The sequence below is a fragment of the Nuphar pumila genome, chromosome 15, assembly GCF_984573655.1.
Source record: "Nuphar pumila chromosome 15, dmNupPumi1.hap1.1, whole genome shotgun sequence".
Taxonomy (NCBI): domain Eukaryota; kingdom Viridiplantae; phylum Streptophyta; class Magnoliopsida; order Nymphaeales; family Nymphaeaceae; genus Nuphar; species Nuphar pumila.
Window position 1 is genome coordinate 22014236 of NC_143263.1, and position 16675 is coordinate 22030910.

The following is a 16675-nucleotide window of genomic DNA, read 5'->3' on the forward strand; positions in this document are numbered from 1 at the left end:
GTCGTTACAACCACATATTGAACATCATATTAAAAAGCATATAACCCCATCCCCCTAGGTGAACAATCATTTTGACTCCGCCGACTACAAATCCACCGATCATACCGAAACTACACGGTCAATGTCGTCAATGACTTCCCAAATGTTGCAGATCAGAGATATAAAGATGATCCCAACGACAATGGTGTTGGGGATAACACCACTACTTATAACCCTCAAGCTACAGGATATTAGATTGAGGTGCAACATTCTGTCAATGTGAAAGTGAAAAGTACAGTGAAGAAATTCCAACTTCTATCAATAGATTGCCTAACGCAAAAACCTGGAATATCAGTGTGGATGACCAATACTTCTGTAAATGGATAACTTAGAACACATTAATGAAAACAGTCAAACTCTCAATAAGATTTTGCAAACAAACAAAAATTCAGTGAGCTAATGATAACAAATGTGCCCAGTTTACATGTTATACCGAATATGAATGGGGCTGAAGAAAAAGTGAAAAATATAGAGTTCACTCGTGTGTGCGATTTGCCGTTACACCCTCATTGCCTTATTATTCTAGAAGCACTGATAAATCAGCAATTCCTATGTAAATCTGGTGGTAACCCAAATTAGGTTTCCAGAATCTCGTACGACATCTCTTTCGTACCTTACACTAGCATGTGTACAGGCTGCACACAAGGGTATGCTTGTGCACCTAATAAGTCGGCCTTCACAGTTGACATATCATAGAATGAAACTTCAAAATAATTGAAACAGATTTCTGAAATCATATATTCGGTCATGAATACGATACCCAAATTTCATGTAAGTCCAAAAAGAAAACCAAGATTTCAACAAGAAAACAATCAGTTCCCCGCTTTTGTAAATTCATTTACATGCACAATAATCCCCTTTTTATCACAAATCAACCCCACTCTTCCGCATTTGGTTTATCGAGTCCCAAATAGGGAACCCCCAAACCTGGGGTTGTCCACTTCAAGAAATCGAAAATCCCATGACTGGGGCTATCCGATGCCTCAGCCAAACCCCAGATCGATTTGATTTAGGGATTTTGCAGGGTAGGGTTAGACAAGAAAATCCCCAAATCGATTGGGTTTGGATTTTTCGGTTTGGGGTTAGGCACATAAACCCCAACCATCACGTTGGGTTTCCGAAATGGGGTTGACAGCAAAATCCCCAAATCGATTGTCGTTGCTACTGAAACCCCCGGGCTTTCTCATCTCGAATCCATACACGGAATCGAACCCCTGTTCGATCCCTCACCAAGATCAAATGAAGAACCGTACCTGTTTTCAGTGGGTTTTCCGGCGATCGGAGGCTTGAGGCGCGAGTACAGAGCCGCGGCTGACGCTCCTCATGACAGGGCTACTCGCTGTGGTCTTCAATGGCAGCCGGTAGCCCACGCTGTCTGACGATGGCGTTTTTCCCTCCGGCGTGCGCTCACCGAGAGAGAGAGAGAGAGAGAGAGAGAGAGAGAGAGAGAGAGAGAGAGAGAGAGAGAGAGAGAGAGAGACCCCCTCTCCACTCCCCCTTTATCGGCCCAAACCCCCTCCCCTCTTGCCGAGAGGCACGGGGTCGGTTACGCTCTGCGTAACCCCCCTGCCCCTTTTCTGTTTCTGATTCTTGAAAGCAAGAATCATGCCCTAAGCACGATTCCTGTTTTAACGCCCCCTTTTTTTTAAATTGGACTCGGGTCCGGGTCCAAGCCCGCGACCCGCGACGCTGGGTCCATTATTAAAATGGACCCGGTTTGCCTGTGAATGATGGATGCTCAGTTGGATCCGTTTGGATCCAACTGTGGGTCAGACCCTATGTACCAAAATTTATTTATTTTTTTCTTATAAATACTATTAATTATTTATTTAATTAGAAATTAATATTATAAGTATAATTTAACACCCCATTGTGGGTTATTTACGGATTCTTTTATGGATCCGATAACGGTAACGAATCCAAGGCCCAAATTGCATATTTCGTAATATTCCGTAATATAAACAAAATTTATTAGCGAAATTTTTTGGTTTTTACAACTTCGGTTACCCGTTTTCTAAAAATGTTTTTCAGGCACTGAGTCTCCATGATGAGGAGGACTGGCTGACTGGAGGACTCGAGGTTTATGGTCTGGTGGCTCGGGTTCTTATGTGCACGGGATTTGATAGAGTTAATTTTTGAATTTATGAACTTTATTTGAAGTCTAGATTATGGTTTGAATTTATTCTATCTGAAATGGTTGATGGGTTGTAAATATTAAATTTGTAGTGTGCCCTGGTCCTTGGGAGGTTTTCTGCAATTGTAAAAAAAAATTTGCATTTTTCGAGGGTCGGTTTGGGTCATTACATACTATGAAACTTTGGGAGAGGGTGATTGAGTCTAGGTTAAGGAAGGTTGTTATGATATCGGAGAATCAATTTGGTTTTATGCCTGGAAGATCAACTATGGAAGCTATACATCTTCTTAGACAACTTATTGAAAGATATAGAGAGAGGAACAAAGATTTGCATATGGTTTTTATTGATTTAAAGAAGGCATACGATAGAGTACCTAGGGACGTTCTCTGGTGGACAATGAGGAAGAAAGGTGTTTCTCTCAAGTACATTAGTATAATTAAAGATATGTATGAAGGAGTAGTAACCAATGTCCGCACTTGTGAAGGGGTGACAACCAATTTTCCGATAACGGTTGGGTTACATCAAGGATCTGCTTTAAGCCCTTTCCTATTTGCGATAGTGATGGATGAGCTTACGAGATCAATTCAAGAAAATGTACCGTGGTGTATGTTGTTTGCTGATGATATTGTTTTCATTGATGAGTCTAGAGCTGGTGTTAATGCTAAGTTAGAATTATGGAGACAGACATTGGAAGCTAGAGGTTTTAAGTTGAGTAAGAGTAAGACTGAATATATGGAATGTCGGTTTAGTAAGCAACAAAGTAGTGATGGGAGTGTAGTGAAGCTTGGTGAGCAAGAAATACCGGTGAATGATTATTTCAAATATTTGGGATCCATCATTCAAAAGTATGGAGAAATTGATGGAGATGTAAATCATAGGATAAAGGTTGGGTGGATGAAATGGAAAAGTGCAACTGGAGTGCTGTGCGATCGTAGAATGCCATTGCGGTTGAAGGGAAAGTTTTATAGGACGACTATTAGACCCGCTTTACTATATGGTACAGAATGTTGGGCTGCCAAGAGACATCATATTCAAAAAATGAGTGTAGCTGAGATGCGGATGCTTAGATGGATGTGTGGAAATACAATGAAAGATAAAATTCGGAACGAGGAGATACGTAAGAAGGTAGGCGTTGCACCCATTGAAAATAAGATGAGAGAGAATCGTTTACGGTGGTTTGGACATATTCGGCGAAGGCCTAATGATGCTCCAGTTAGAAGGTTGGAGAAATGGGAAAATATATTAGTTAAAAGAGGTCGGGGTAGGCCTAGGAAGACTTGGATGGAGATGATAGGAAAGGATATGAATGCTTTGAACCTCACGGAGGACATGGCATTGGATAGAAATGATTGGAGGAAAAGGATTCATGTGGAAGACCCAAAATGAATTTCTTTTTTGGTTCATATCGCTGACCCCAATTGTTTTGGGATGAAGGCGTAGTTGTTGTTGTTGTTGGTGGTGGTGGTTTGGGTCATTACAAATGCAAAGAAAGTTTTCAGACCCTGAAAAGAAAGCTTACCACAACTCGTGTGTTGGCCTTACCTTCGGGTTAAGGTAGATTTGTAGTATATATCGATGCTTCAGGAATCGGTCTGGGTTGTGTGCTAATGCAGAATGAAAAAGTCATTGCTTATACATCAAGACAATTGAGGATTCATGAAAAAACTTTTTTATTTTGTATTCTGAATTTTACCGAATTTCTTTCTAAGTTGGATCCATCAAATGGATCCAAAAGCAAGTTGAGTAGTTTAGGTTTTTTTCAGAATCCTTAATTTATTTTTGTCTAAAAAAATCATAAAATATATCAAGCATTTAATAAAATATCAAGTGAATTTTTCTGCATACATAAATTTTCTCTATTATTTATTCAAAATTTTATAGAAAATTCACGGTTATTACGATTTACACCCCCTATTTTATGCACAAAAGGAAGAAAAGAAGATTCATTGGGAAGTACTCCCAACAGCTAGAAATATAGTTGATGGGAGCACTTACCAGCAACTAGAAATATAACTATTGTTGTTGGGAAGTGCTCCCAACAACTCTATTCCAAGAATAAAATACATTAAAAAGGAAAACCCTAAAGTGCCCTCTAGGAACACCACTAATTACATAATGTGTAATGACTAAAATACCCCTAATGGGTTTCACTTATATATATATATATATATATATATATATATATATATATATATATATATATATATACTTTAACATTCAACAGACTTTAAATGAAAACTGGATTTTGCACCAAGACCAATGCAGTTTTATTATCAAATATGTGACTGACTTGTTCATTTTCAGACTTAATATACGCATCAAACTTCGCATCTAGATTATGTTTGAAATTATACTGGCCATAGCCCTGCATTCAACTTCGGTACTAGAGTATTCCATAGTTTTTTTTCTGCTTTTCCATGATATTAAATTCTTTCCCAAGTAAACACAAAATCTAATGACAAATCTTTTGGTGTTCGGATATCTTGCCCAGTCTGCATTTGAATATCCCATAATAGATTATGTCCAATTTGGTTGGTTCATTTTTATAAAACATGAGTCCATGACTAATAGTTCCTTTGATATTATCTCAAGATTCTTTTCATGTGTTCCATATTAGTAGGAGCATGCACGAATTGACATACCTTGTTCACAGCATAAGATAATATATCAGGCCTCATAATAGTGAGGTACTGCAAAGCTCTTGCCATGCTTTTGTAACTTTCTTGATCCTTTATTGATTTCTCTTCATATCTAGAAAGTTGCTTGTTCATAGGCATGACATCTGCCTTACTACACACCAAGAAAGTCCCTTGAGGATTATATGATATGTAATAGATACTGTGTATGTTTTATTCTTTTCATCAACATCCTCATTTGAGTTGATAACTTACTATGATTCTAACTTTGATCGGTGCACTGGTAGCTGGTATTCCATTACAGGTAATTATATATTTTTGAGAAGATTCTTGATATCAAGGTGTACAAAGAAATAACAAGGGATTGCTCCATCGATTATACGCAGATAAATAGAGCTATTACACAAACTACATCAGAGATAGTATGATTGTGTTGGCTTCTTAAGAATATCAGTGCACTAAACATTTCAAGATCGATGGCCTGTAAAAAAACCGTAAGTTTTGCCATTAATTTGTTTTTTTTAAATGGTTGGAAACACACAATTTGGACCTAAGATCGATATTTCGGATCTAGAACCCATAAATGGGTAATTATGCATAAATAATTGCGTTATACTAAAATAATATTAATTTTGTAATAAAACGAGAAATATATGTATATATATATATAGAGAGAGAGAGAGAGAGGGAGAGAGTGAACTCGAGGATCCACAGTTGGATCCAACTTGGGGATCCATAGTGATGGGGGAAAGGCGTGGACCCAACTCGGGGTCGGTTACCGGGTCCCGGGTTCGGACCCGCGTCGCCCCTGTGTAACGAGCAAATAAGGGGGGGGGGGGGCAACCCGATAAGGGTTGCCTGATATTGCTGAAAAGGGGAAAGAAAGAAGGGGGGGTTAGGGTGCTGAGAGAAAACCCTAACCCCTATCGTGTGAGGGAAAAGAGGGGGAAAGATGGGCCGCAGCCACCGACGAGAGGGTAACGGTCTCCGCCAGTTTCGAAGGGCGTCCTTCAAAATGGCAGGCTGGTATCTCCTTCCCCTTACCTCTCTGTTTTGCCCCAAACCTCTCTCTCTCCCTCTCGTTTTCGTGCACATTGCTGGAGCCTCCATCGCTGGCAACTTCCCAACCGCGGCAGGCATACGCGCCACCCTCGTCAAGTGGCGTTCCTTCTTCTTCCTCCTCGTTGTTTCCCTTCCACCGGAGTTCGACAGTGGGGGGGGGGGGGGTTCGACCTCAGCCGATCTCTCTCTCGTAAAGGCTGCTCCGATCACCAGAAATTTGCGAAACGAGGTAAGGGTACCTCTTCTTGATTCAAATGAGGCATCGGGTGGAGATTGGATTTCCATGCAACTTTTGATGGAAATCCATGGAGAACAGTGGACCCACGATTTCCACTGTTACCCACTCGTACCCTCTGTATTTTTATTGTTTCGAAAAAAAAAAATTATCTATTTTCTTCTTTTGGGTTCGGCTGTTGGCTGGCTGGCAGCCAGCCGAGCGGCACTCGGCTGACTGCCAGCTGCTGGCCGAGCCGACAGGCCCAGCCAAGTGATTGGCTGGGTAGGGTGCTGGTTTAGGCAGGACCGAGGCAGGCCCAGCCGACCCGGTCGGCTGTGTGCTGGCCTGTGATCCAAGTAAAAAAAATAAAAATAAAAAAAATAAAAATAAAAAGGGATATCATACTGGCCCACAAACATTTTTTTCGGTATATATATCCATGATGCCTGTACTTGGACTGTTATGTTTCCTATTTATACATTCACCTCTGATTTCGTTGAAGCATTAATAGTCATGGGAATGTGCATGCATCGTACCATCATACCCTGTTGTCAGATGTAAATATCCTCTGTAATTCTGAATATTTCATTGAAGTATAAGGATATCATGCTGTTATCCTTTATTGAAAAAAATATATATATATGATTGTATAATGCTCCCAAGGGTTCTGAATTTGGGTTTATTCACTTAATGACTGGGTTTTTCATCTGATATCAGACATACACAGGTACAGCCACAGTGGCTGACCTGTGTATGTGCTGATAGGGCCAGCCGATAGGGTCGGCTGGACTCGTTTGACTAGCCGGCCAGTAGGCTGTCCGGTCCGGGGTTGACATACCCAACCAGCAACTCAAACATATGCTGGATTATATGTTTTGATAGAAGGAAATATGAATCTTATACATGCAGAATTTTATTTTAAGTACATTATTGTAGTTGTGCACTTAAAACGTGTGGATGTTGTGCTGTCATGCATTGCCAGGTCATTGATGTTGTATATTTAATACGAGGATGCACACTTAATGGGAATATGTACTTGTATGTGCACACACACACTCAAGGCAGTATGCATTGGCATGGATATATGTAGGTTGATGCAAGATTTCACAGGGCAAAGATGCATATGATTTAAGCACTTTCATGCTTATGAACAGTTTTGCTTTAAAGGCACTTCGCGATGGCCTAAATGTAATACCCGTGATTTTTATCAGATAAATAAATTTAGATTTTAAGTCATTAAGGTGATACAAGAATATTTTATTGTTTTAATTATTTACTATTTATTGGATCTTGGATAACCTATTTGGATCCTTGAAGTAAATTGGACGATAATGAGAAAATTTTTATTTTTGTACCTATAACACTTTAGAGGGGTCCGAAATAGCATATGTGATGGGTGGATCCACATTACGACAATTGGATCCTGGACCTCTGAGATTTAAATGTAGTATGGATCCACTTAAAATTTTAATGTTGGATCTATAATAAATTGCTGGAATCCACAATTCGGATCCGGGACCCATATCAATTCGGGTCCATATATATAATATCATATACATATATTAGAAATAAATAGATAAATAATATATATATAAATAATTTTAATAAATTTACGGTTGGATCCATATGGATCCAACTTACGAATCTACATCGCAGGAGGGACGCGGATCCAACACTCGGTTGGATCCCGGGTCTCGGATCCAGACCCGAGCCGCGCCCCGCGTACGCAAGGTAAGTGTTTAATTTTTTTTTTACCCGATATTGGGCTCCCGATATGCTGCGTAGGGTTCTGAGTGAACCCTAACGCAGGGCGATGGCGTGAAAGGGGAAGGGGTGTGTGCAGCCGTCGAGGAGGAGGAGGTAACTACCTCCTTCCATTTCGGGGCCACCTGCCCTATTTACTCCCCTCCCACACCTCTCTTCCTCTCATGCCCTCTGTCTTCCTTTTCCTCCCACTCTCCTCTTCTTTCTCCTCCCACAGTCTCTGTCTCCTTATCCTTTTAAACCCTTGCTCGGCAATGGAGAAATCGAGGTCGGCGGACTCGCCTCTCGCAGCAGCAGCCTGTTTGTCTTCCCCTACCCTCGGTCTCTCGCTCCTCTCTCGATTTCTCGCTCGACGGTGGAGCAATCGACACCGACGACCTTCCCAACCGCGGCAGCCTCCTCCCTCTCGCCGAAACAGGTAGGATGCTGTGATTTCTTTTCGTGGGCTATGGAATGTGATTGGGTGTGTGCGTGGGAAACAAAAAGAGAAAAAAAAAGGAATCCCCAAATCGGAGTTTTTTCTGTCAACCCTAAACTGGAAACCCCAAATCTACGATTTGGGGGTTTCAGATTGTATTAGGAAGGGAGTTATGGATTTCGGATTTCCGAGAATAGGGATTTGTAAATCTTCCGTATACTGTGTTCAAGAATGCAAGGGAACCTCACCTCATGATTTGAATTATTCTTTTCGATATAAATTTTGGTAAATTTGGTGATCACTTAAGAGTTACTTTGTGGAGCTTGTAGCAATACATTCCACAAGAGGATCAAGCATGCCTTTCTTACTGATCTTCAACTAATGTGCTTCTTTTCATGATTGTGTACATTCAATAGGGAAGCTTCTTTGTCTACAACGAAACTTTGTAATGTGGTATTTTAACAACATAACTTGTAAGAACCTTCCATGCGTGTTCAGTTCTTTGACATTGTTTGTTGGTTTCTCACTGTTTTGGGCCCCTTTCTTTGGTGAGGTTATTTCCCTGCCTTATGTATCCTTAAATTTAGTTCAGCTAGCTACTCCATATTGTCTCCTGCATCTATTGGTCTGTTTTGTGGATTGTACTTATTGCCTCTTTAGCCCTTTTTATTGATCTTGGTGCTGAGCAATGCCATTGTCGCTGTAATCTGGAATAGTTGTAATGCATATCTACAATGTAAAAGAAATTACAGAGAAATGTTAATATTCCTGATGTAAGTTTCTGTGTTTATGTAACTGTCTCCTTGAAAGAGATTGACATATTTTTTTCGGTGCCAGACTTCACTGAGCTACTCCATCGAACTTCTTGGATACTGGCTTCGCTGATTTATTCCTTTAAACTTCTTTTTCTTCAGTTTCTATTTGTCTCTAATATGATTTAGTGTGTACACGACATCAGATTGGTCCTCTATCTATTGCCAATCTATACTAGAATAAATAAGACTTATTGTTCATCATGTTCTCATAAGGATCAAGTATGATAGCTGGATTAGTATGGACATGCTATCTTGACCCAGGGGGCCTCAAGTTCAGATTCCACTAAGTCTCTTCCCCTACCTTGCCCACCTTGCATCAAAAGGAAAAAAAAAAGGTTTTCATGGACTTGTTCTACATCTGTTTGTGCATTTAATAGTTAGATGTTATATCTCTCTCTCTCTTTATATATATACATATATATATATAGTGGGCCACTTGTGAATGTCACTAAGTATGATCAGGATTTGTGCATATTTTTTTTATTTTCATATGAGTAATCAATGGCAATTTAGCTGCCTATTATAATGATCTTCGATTTCACACGAAGCTGCCTGTGTTCCATATTTCCAAATGTCAAGTTAGCTACATGATATTATGATATTCTGTTTCATATGAAATTGCACATTAATCTGATGCTTACTGCCTATTATGATGATATTCTGTTTCACAGGAAGCTGTATATTAATTTGATGCCTGTATAACTGTACATTAAGCGCGTGTTTTGTGTGTCCTGATTTTTCTCAGGCACAGATAACTGTATATTCTAAAATGGTTATGCCCAGACTACTGCGTGGTGTAGAATAGAAGCATGCACATACTGATTGATTGATAGATTATTTTTTTTTAGCTTTGGTAGAACAATAACCTGTACACACCTGTCAACCTGTTAGGCTGTACAAGTATATGTCGATCCATATGCAGAACAATATCTACATGTATATTTGGGTAGTTATAATAGAGTTTGCCCTATGTATTTCCTTGCTAATTGTTGTATAACCTGAACGGTATATGTGTTATAAATTGTGAGTAAATTGAGCCATGGCTATAACCTTATGTACACAAACAAATGGACATGCACTTTGTGTTTAAATTTTATGAGCTTTTTCACAGTACTCATACACCCATTACACGACATTACTCTTACTGCACATATTGGGGAGCGTACACAGAAGTATATTAGTGTTATACATGAAAGAACCCACATATTTTCCAAAATGTTGTCATGTAGGGTCATTAATAAATTTCTGAAACTGCACGTCTGATTTATGCAATGCATATTTTCTAAGTAAATCAACTACTATTATGTGCTAGTTACAAGAAAAAAAAAAGAGAACAAAGTGTGTTTTAATCTTTATTGCCATTATGAACATGTATATGACATCCTGATTGTAGTGGGAAATATGTAATGCTACATATTTATGAAACATTATGTTTTATGCTTTAGTGATAGAAGGAATTGTAACTTGATATAAAAATGGGCGTATGTGCAATTTGTTTATATATGAAATTATGGCATGTAAGCTGCTGACATTCAAATATGGAAATGTCTGAGTTTGACTGTTTTCTGTAGGAGAGTTGTGAGACCTATTAAAGAAATGTCATTTATTGAAAATGTTTGTTGCATGCAGTCAAGTTATGTGAATTGTTTTTCCTTGTCCACTGTGAAGTCAAAATGAATGATAGGGAGTTTGGGAATCTTGCCTAATTGGGCAATATGAATTGGGTACCTGATGCAGGTACTTTGGTTAATGAGCTTGCACTCAATGTTAATAACATTAGTGAGAAAATTCAAGGTTAATTTCTGTGAGCCTGACTAGTTTAAAGATACCAGGGCATTTGTGTCAGATTGGTTTAAAGGTACCGAAGCACTTTGGGTAATAACCATAACATTGATGAGAAACTTAAATTTAATTTGTATGGCCTGACCGGTTTAAAGGTACCGAGGCTTGTGTGCTTGACTGGTTTAAAGGCACCGGAGCACTCTGAGTGGGTTTAAGCAATCAATATGGAGAAAGGATTTGGATGATTTATACACCTTGGTAAAATGACTAAGGTTGGGAATTCTACTGCTATGATAGTAGAAGGAAGTTGGGGAAATGCCTCATACTTCGGGAAAATAATTAAATGAAAAGATTAACTCACTCAGATTCGTGCTTACCTTGGAGAGGGTAGGTGGTACAAAACTCCGGGGACATGTTTATTTGTTTCGAGCTAAAGTGATTCGTTGGTCCCCAGTCCTCGGAGTTGGGGGGGACCCGGACTACCAATATGTCCTAGGTGGTAGCTTCATGTTCTTCTGCAGAAGTTAGGGATGCATCCTGTTTTTTGTTTTGGCCTTTGGGAGGTTCTCTCGGTCACTGGCCGCTCCCTTAGGATTTTCAGTCTCAGTTAGAATGTTTGGGTTAATAGAACAACTTTGAATAATATATCCCCGAACCTTCTCTTCTGTGATAGTTGCATCGGCCCGCGTGTACCCGCGGGATAAGATAAAATAATTATTATTTAGAATAGTTAGGTATCACAGTGAGTGGAGTCATTAAAGAGACATTTGCATATTCTTTCAGCATGCTTTATATGCTGAGTTTGTGATGAAACGAAATCGTAAAATGTGTAGATATGAGATAATGAAATTCACATTGTGGTTGTTACATGAATATTATGCATGTTACTGTTATTGTTGTTGCAGAATATGCTTAATGTCTTACTTGCTTAATTGTTGTTGTTGTATAAAATGCTTTACTTAATTATTGTCGTTGCATAGTCTTCTTTACACGATTCTGTATAGGCTGAAAATCACATACGACACTCACATCACATACTTGACACATGATATACCTGCATTAAGAGTTACAGTTTTCCTACTTAGACGTGGTAGTCTAATTCCAATCAATTTACGATTTTTCAGGTAAAGAATAGGGTTTATGAGCGGCTGCGGGATGAGGCATCAGATCGAGTTTTTAGGATTTATTATTCCAGGGATAGTTTGAGTTCCTCTTATGTTTTTAACTCTAATGATTTTCATTGATAAATGGAATGAAATAAATGTGTTGGGTTTTCTCTCCACCGTAATGTCTCGAAATACTTAACCCTATAATATTTCTTGTTTCTGCTATTATAAAAAACAAATTCCTCTTAAATTTGGGTTAAAATTTTGGGGCGTTACACTAAATGAACCATCACCGGCCTGGAGAGCCGTGGGATTGGTGGCTCTTCTTGAATATTTAATTACTTAAATCACACTTGTGGGTATTGCACACTACTGCACTGTTTTGGTTGTCCTCACGGGCGAAAATCCCGTGATGGTTCTCGCAGGGGTGGATGCGAGCTTTTGCCCTTGCTTTTGCATGTTGGATTTTAAACTGCAAATAATGGCTTTTAATAACAGACAATAACTAAAAACAGTGTAATATATCTTCTGGGATCACTCATCTGGAGAATGAGGATCTTAGAGATCCGGTCTTGGGGAGACTGTGAGGATACAAAAACTTCGTGTGCTGTAATCTGCTCCCCTGAACCCGATATTGAGGTTCTTCTCCTGACCACGGTTTTAGGGAGAGTCCGCCACTTTACCTAGGGATGGTGTGTTTTGACACAGTTGTTTTTTGTACCAAGGAAGTGACACTTGTGGGCATGGGGTGTCCCTTGTGTCCCCGACATTAGATGTGGAGGTCTAATGTTCCAAAAGTGATTCGGTCGAGGGTTAAGTTTGGAACCCAGTAATAAAATACAAATTGTGTGCTAAGCTACCCTGGGAACCTAACTTGACCTCGGGGTTTGTACTTGTTTGGTGTATCCGCGGGCAACGGTAATTAAAAAGAGAAACTTAAAGTTGCATGCATTTAATAGGGCATGCATATGGAAACAAAAGACTTAAGTGAAAATTAATAAAAGGGTTCATGCATTGCACAAGAATCATGCAATTTCCTGTTATGCATTAGATCATGCATACTTTAATGGTTCCCTCAATCAATATATGATGGTGAGTGTGGAATGTTTATTTCTTGTTGCATGCTGAAGTTTTATTACTTGCTAGTGTTTTACTGTCTTTGCATGCTTAACATTTATGATTGTTGCATGAATAAACTCCTAAATGTTATAAGCTGTCTTGTATATATTTCTCTCAATTGTTGCATGATATCTTATCTTAACCCTTTATCTCACTTGTTTCATTAAGAAGTAGTTGTGCTCAGGATTTCGATTCTGACACCCTACTTTATTGGTTTTTCGCAGGAACATGCGACAACTACTGGAAGGGCGCGAGAGTCACACTGAGTTTTTGACAGTTTCATTTGTGGACAGAGTGGCTCTTTCTTTTTAGTCTTTCAGTCTAGTGTTCTTTTCATTTACTTATTTCCGTCAGTGGTTACGTTACTTTCTGTTGAGTAAAACATTGTCCTTGAGATTAATTCTTAACTCTTGAATAAAGAAATTGGTTTGGTTTTTATGGATGATAATTGCAATTTCGTTTGTGGTGTTTGGCTATCCAGTTGGAGTTGGAACTGTGAGGACCCCGGGTCTCTGGGAAGTTTTCCGCACTGTTTTAAAAAAAAATATCGCAATTTTCGAAGGGGATGAGTTGGGGTCGTTACATGGCCACTTTGTAAGATAGGAGTTATGTTGATGGGATCATTTCACTATCCTATATTAGATTTTGTTGATCAGCTTGCAAACTTCTTTATTGAGGCCCAAACCATTGCATCATTTAGCAATGTTGTTTCTGAATTTACCATAGTTTCCTACGACTATCTTTAGTTTGAGGGAAAGTGTGAAAGCATGTAGTAAAGGGGGAGAGACATAATTGTAGTTTTTTTTCTCATGTACATGTAATCATTACTGTATGAGTATTTTTTGTCTTTGGTCAATTATTTATGTACATAGTTATTATTATTGAATGAATTAACAGTGCATCCCAATAGAGTTGGGGCACTTCTCACTCTCTCTTACCCATCTCATTGGTACAACAAAAGATTTTCTCAGAAAATATCATAAACAACTAGATATCTTTCAATAAGTGGTCTAAAGCAATGATTTCAGTGGCGGATTTAAAAATCAATATAACTAGTATCTCAAGAAGTACATTATTGAGTTGATCCTTAAAGACAAAACTGTTAGTCATACTGTATGAAAGAAGATGCCTTCTTCCCAGACTAATCAACAAAAGGAAAAGACTTTACTGTCAAACTAATTGGCTCAGTGCAATTTACCTGTATGTAAGTAAAATTCTAATGCTGCTTCCTCTGTTATGCTGATTGTGAAAAATAACAAATTAGTACATCATATTCCTGGTAAATAGATGAGAGAAAAACCAACATGGACAAAGTATTGTAAAGAGAACAAAGATAAGACTCAAAGCACATCTCGATAAAAGACATTATTCAAACTTACATGTTCAATTGCTTGAAATCCTAGTAGCAAAAGCTAGATAACCACATTTAAACTAGTATAATGACTTGAGAGGGAGATTTAAAATATGCAGCACATACTGATTGCAATCTCCAAAAGACATTTTTAATTAAATGAAGGCTGCTTTCTTTTTTGCTGAGAAGGCTACATAGGACATCAGGGGAGAAATCATCATTTCCAAGATTGATGCCACATTGAAGATATATTACAATATTGTGCATTTTGTTTATTTGTTATGTAATCTCACATTGTATGGCATCTTTAATTATTTATCCTTCTATTCATATTTGAGGAGAAAGATTATGGAGCAACGACTCACCATCAACAAACTTTAGGTGCAGAACAGAGCGCCTTTCTTTCCTCTCCATTATACTACAGCTGCAGCTAAACTTACATGGTATAAGAGAGGCACCAGGCCTGTTCTTGATCAATCCTCTCATAATATCTGCTTCATCTTCACCTTTTGAAACCATCTATCCCTCTTTTATCCTTTACAGTCTCTCCCTCTCTTCTTCATGATCTTCTTTGTTTCAATATCTCCTTTCTTTCTTTCTTTTCTATTCTTCTTTCCTTTTTTTAATTCTTTTTTTTCTCATCTTTCTTCTTCCTGCTTCCTTTCTTTTCCCTCTTTCTTTCATTTTGCTGGAATGATCTGCACCTGTGCAGCCCACTGCCAGTGATACTCTGGCTGCCGCAATGCTAGCATATCGCTGACAATGATCTGACACCCTCTCCATCTACATCTGATATCTGGTTATTGCTCACCTTATTGTCTATTGCCTTGAACCCCATTAAGGCTTCTTCATGGATATACAATCAAATACTTCTAATCTCTCTTTTCCCAATGTTGAGATCAAGTTGACCTCGACAAATTGTACTGTTTGGAGAGGTATAATGGCGTCCTATATTTCAGTATATGAGACTCTACAGCTACCTAAATATGCCTCAAAAAACCTCAGGTGAAGAAGACAAAGATTCGCAAAAGTCCAGACTCCAGAGACTTGTTCATCAGGTGGATAAATTTCACTCTTTCAAAAAAAAAATAACAGAGGTTATAGACCTGAACACAGTAGCTGACTTGTGGAAATGAACTGAAAAGTTCTCATGTCCAAGTTTCCCAGGCAAGCTTGATGAATTTATGGGCAAAGCTCATATACTGCAAAAAGGAAGATAAGAGTGTGTCCAATTATTTGGCCAAAATCAAAAGTATATGTGATCAGCTAGTCCTCATACAACATCAAGAAACTGATGTTGATTAGGTATGTCATAACTTAAGAGGACTAGGTGAAGGTTATGAAAATTTCATGATCAGCGTTACTAAGAAGCCACCATATCCATTGTTCTCTAAACTAAGGCCTATGTTTATGCAATATAAGAGCATGTTTGGAAACAAAAAGAACTACAACCATGTCAAATAATGATTTTGACATCCTAGTTTCTAGTAATGGAAATAATTCAACCACATTTTATGAATGAGGACATAGTAGAGGAAGAAATAATTATATAGGAGGTTGTCGGCAAAGACAATTTGTAAACTACTTCCTCAATGCTAGTTATAGATTTCCTAATGCTGGTCATGGATTCCCTAATGCTTGTTGTTCATATGGAAGGGGCTCAAATGCTGGCTATGGGCTATTACCAAATCGTGGAAACAATTTTAGTCAGTAAAACATAAATAACTTGTCCACATTACCAAACTTCTATATCCAAATTTGCAATGGTTCCTCTTGCACCATTTCAAGTTTGAGGGGGAGTGAAAAATTAGGTTGGTTGTACTCGGGAGCATATATTTATTGTATACATTCTATATTGGTATGTGTAGATAGGATTCTTATCACTTTTTCTTTGCTTTATTTGTAATTATGTAAATGATTTAGTAATTGGTTAACCCCTCAAGGAAATACATGTCCTGACTCCTAGTGTGTATGTATACTCTTCGAGAAGCTGAATAACATTACTCCGTTTTGAGCTCTCTCAACCTAGGATTCTCTCTTCGATTTTTTTCTTCATTCAATATTACTAAAAATTGCACACCCTTTGACAAAAAGATGTTAAAGTTTAAAGATGTCAATTAGCTTGTCATCTCTTCACACATACACATATATGTGGATGCTTCCTATGGAATTGCTTTTCTAGACTTATTACATCAGTGCTTCTACTTCTGAAAACTAAAGCTGCAACCTAT

The 16675-nt window shown here is 38.4% G+C and overlaps 1 protein-coding gene across 3 annotated transcripts in view; it reads right to left on the reverse strand.

Annotated features, from left to right (window-relative positions):
* Nucleotides 1-16675, reverse strand: part of LOC149814773 (uncharacterized) — a 246661-nt gene that overhangs the window by 61332 nt on the left and 168654 nt on the right. For all 3 annotated transcript variants that reach the window (XM_089990247.1, XM_089990248.1, XM_089990249.1), the window contains one exon: nt 14292-14332. In XM_089990247.1, the coding sequence (XP_089846373.1) occupies nt 14292-14332 (41 nt within the window). The remainder of the gene's footprint in view (nt 1-14291; nt 14333-16675) is intronic.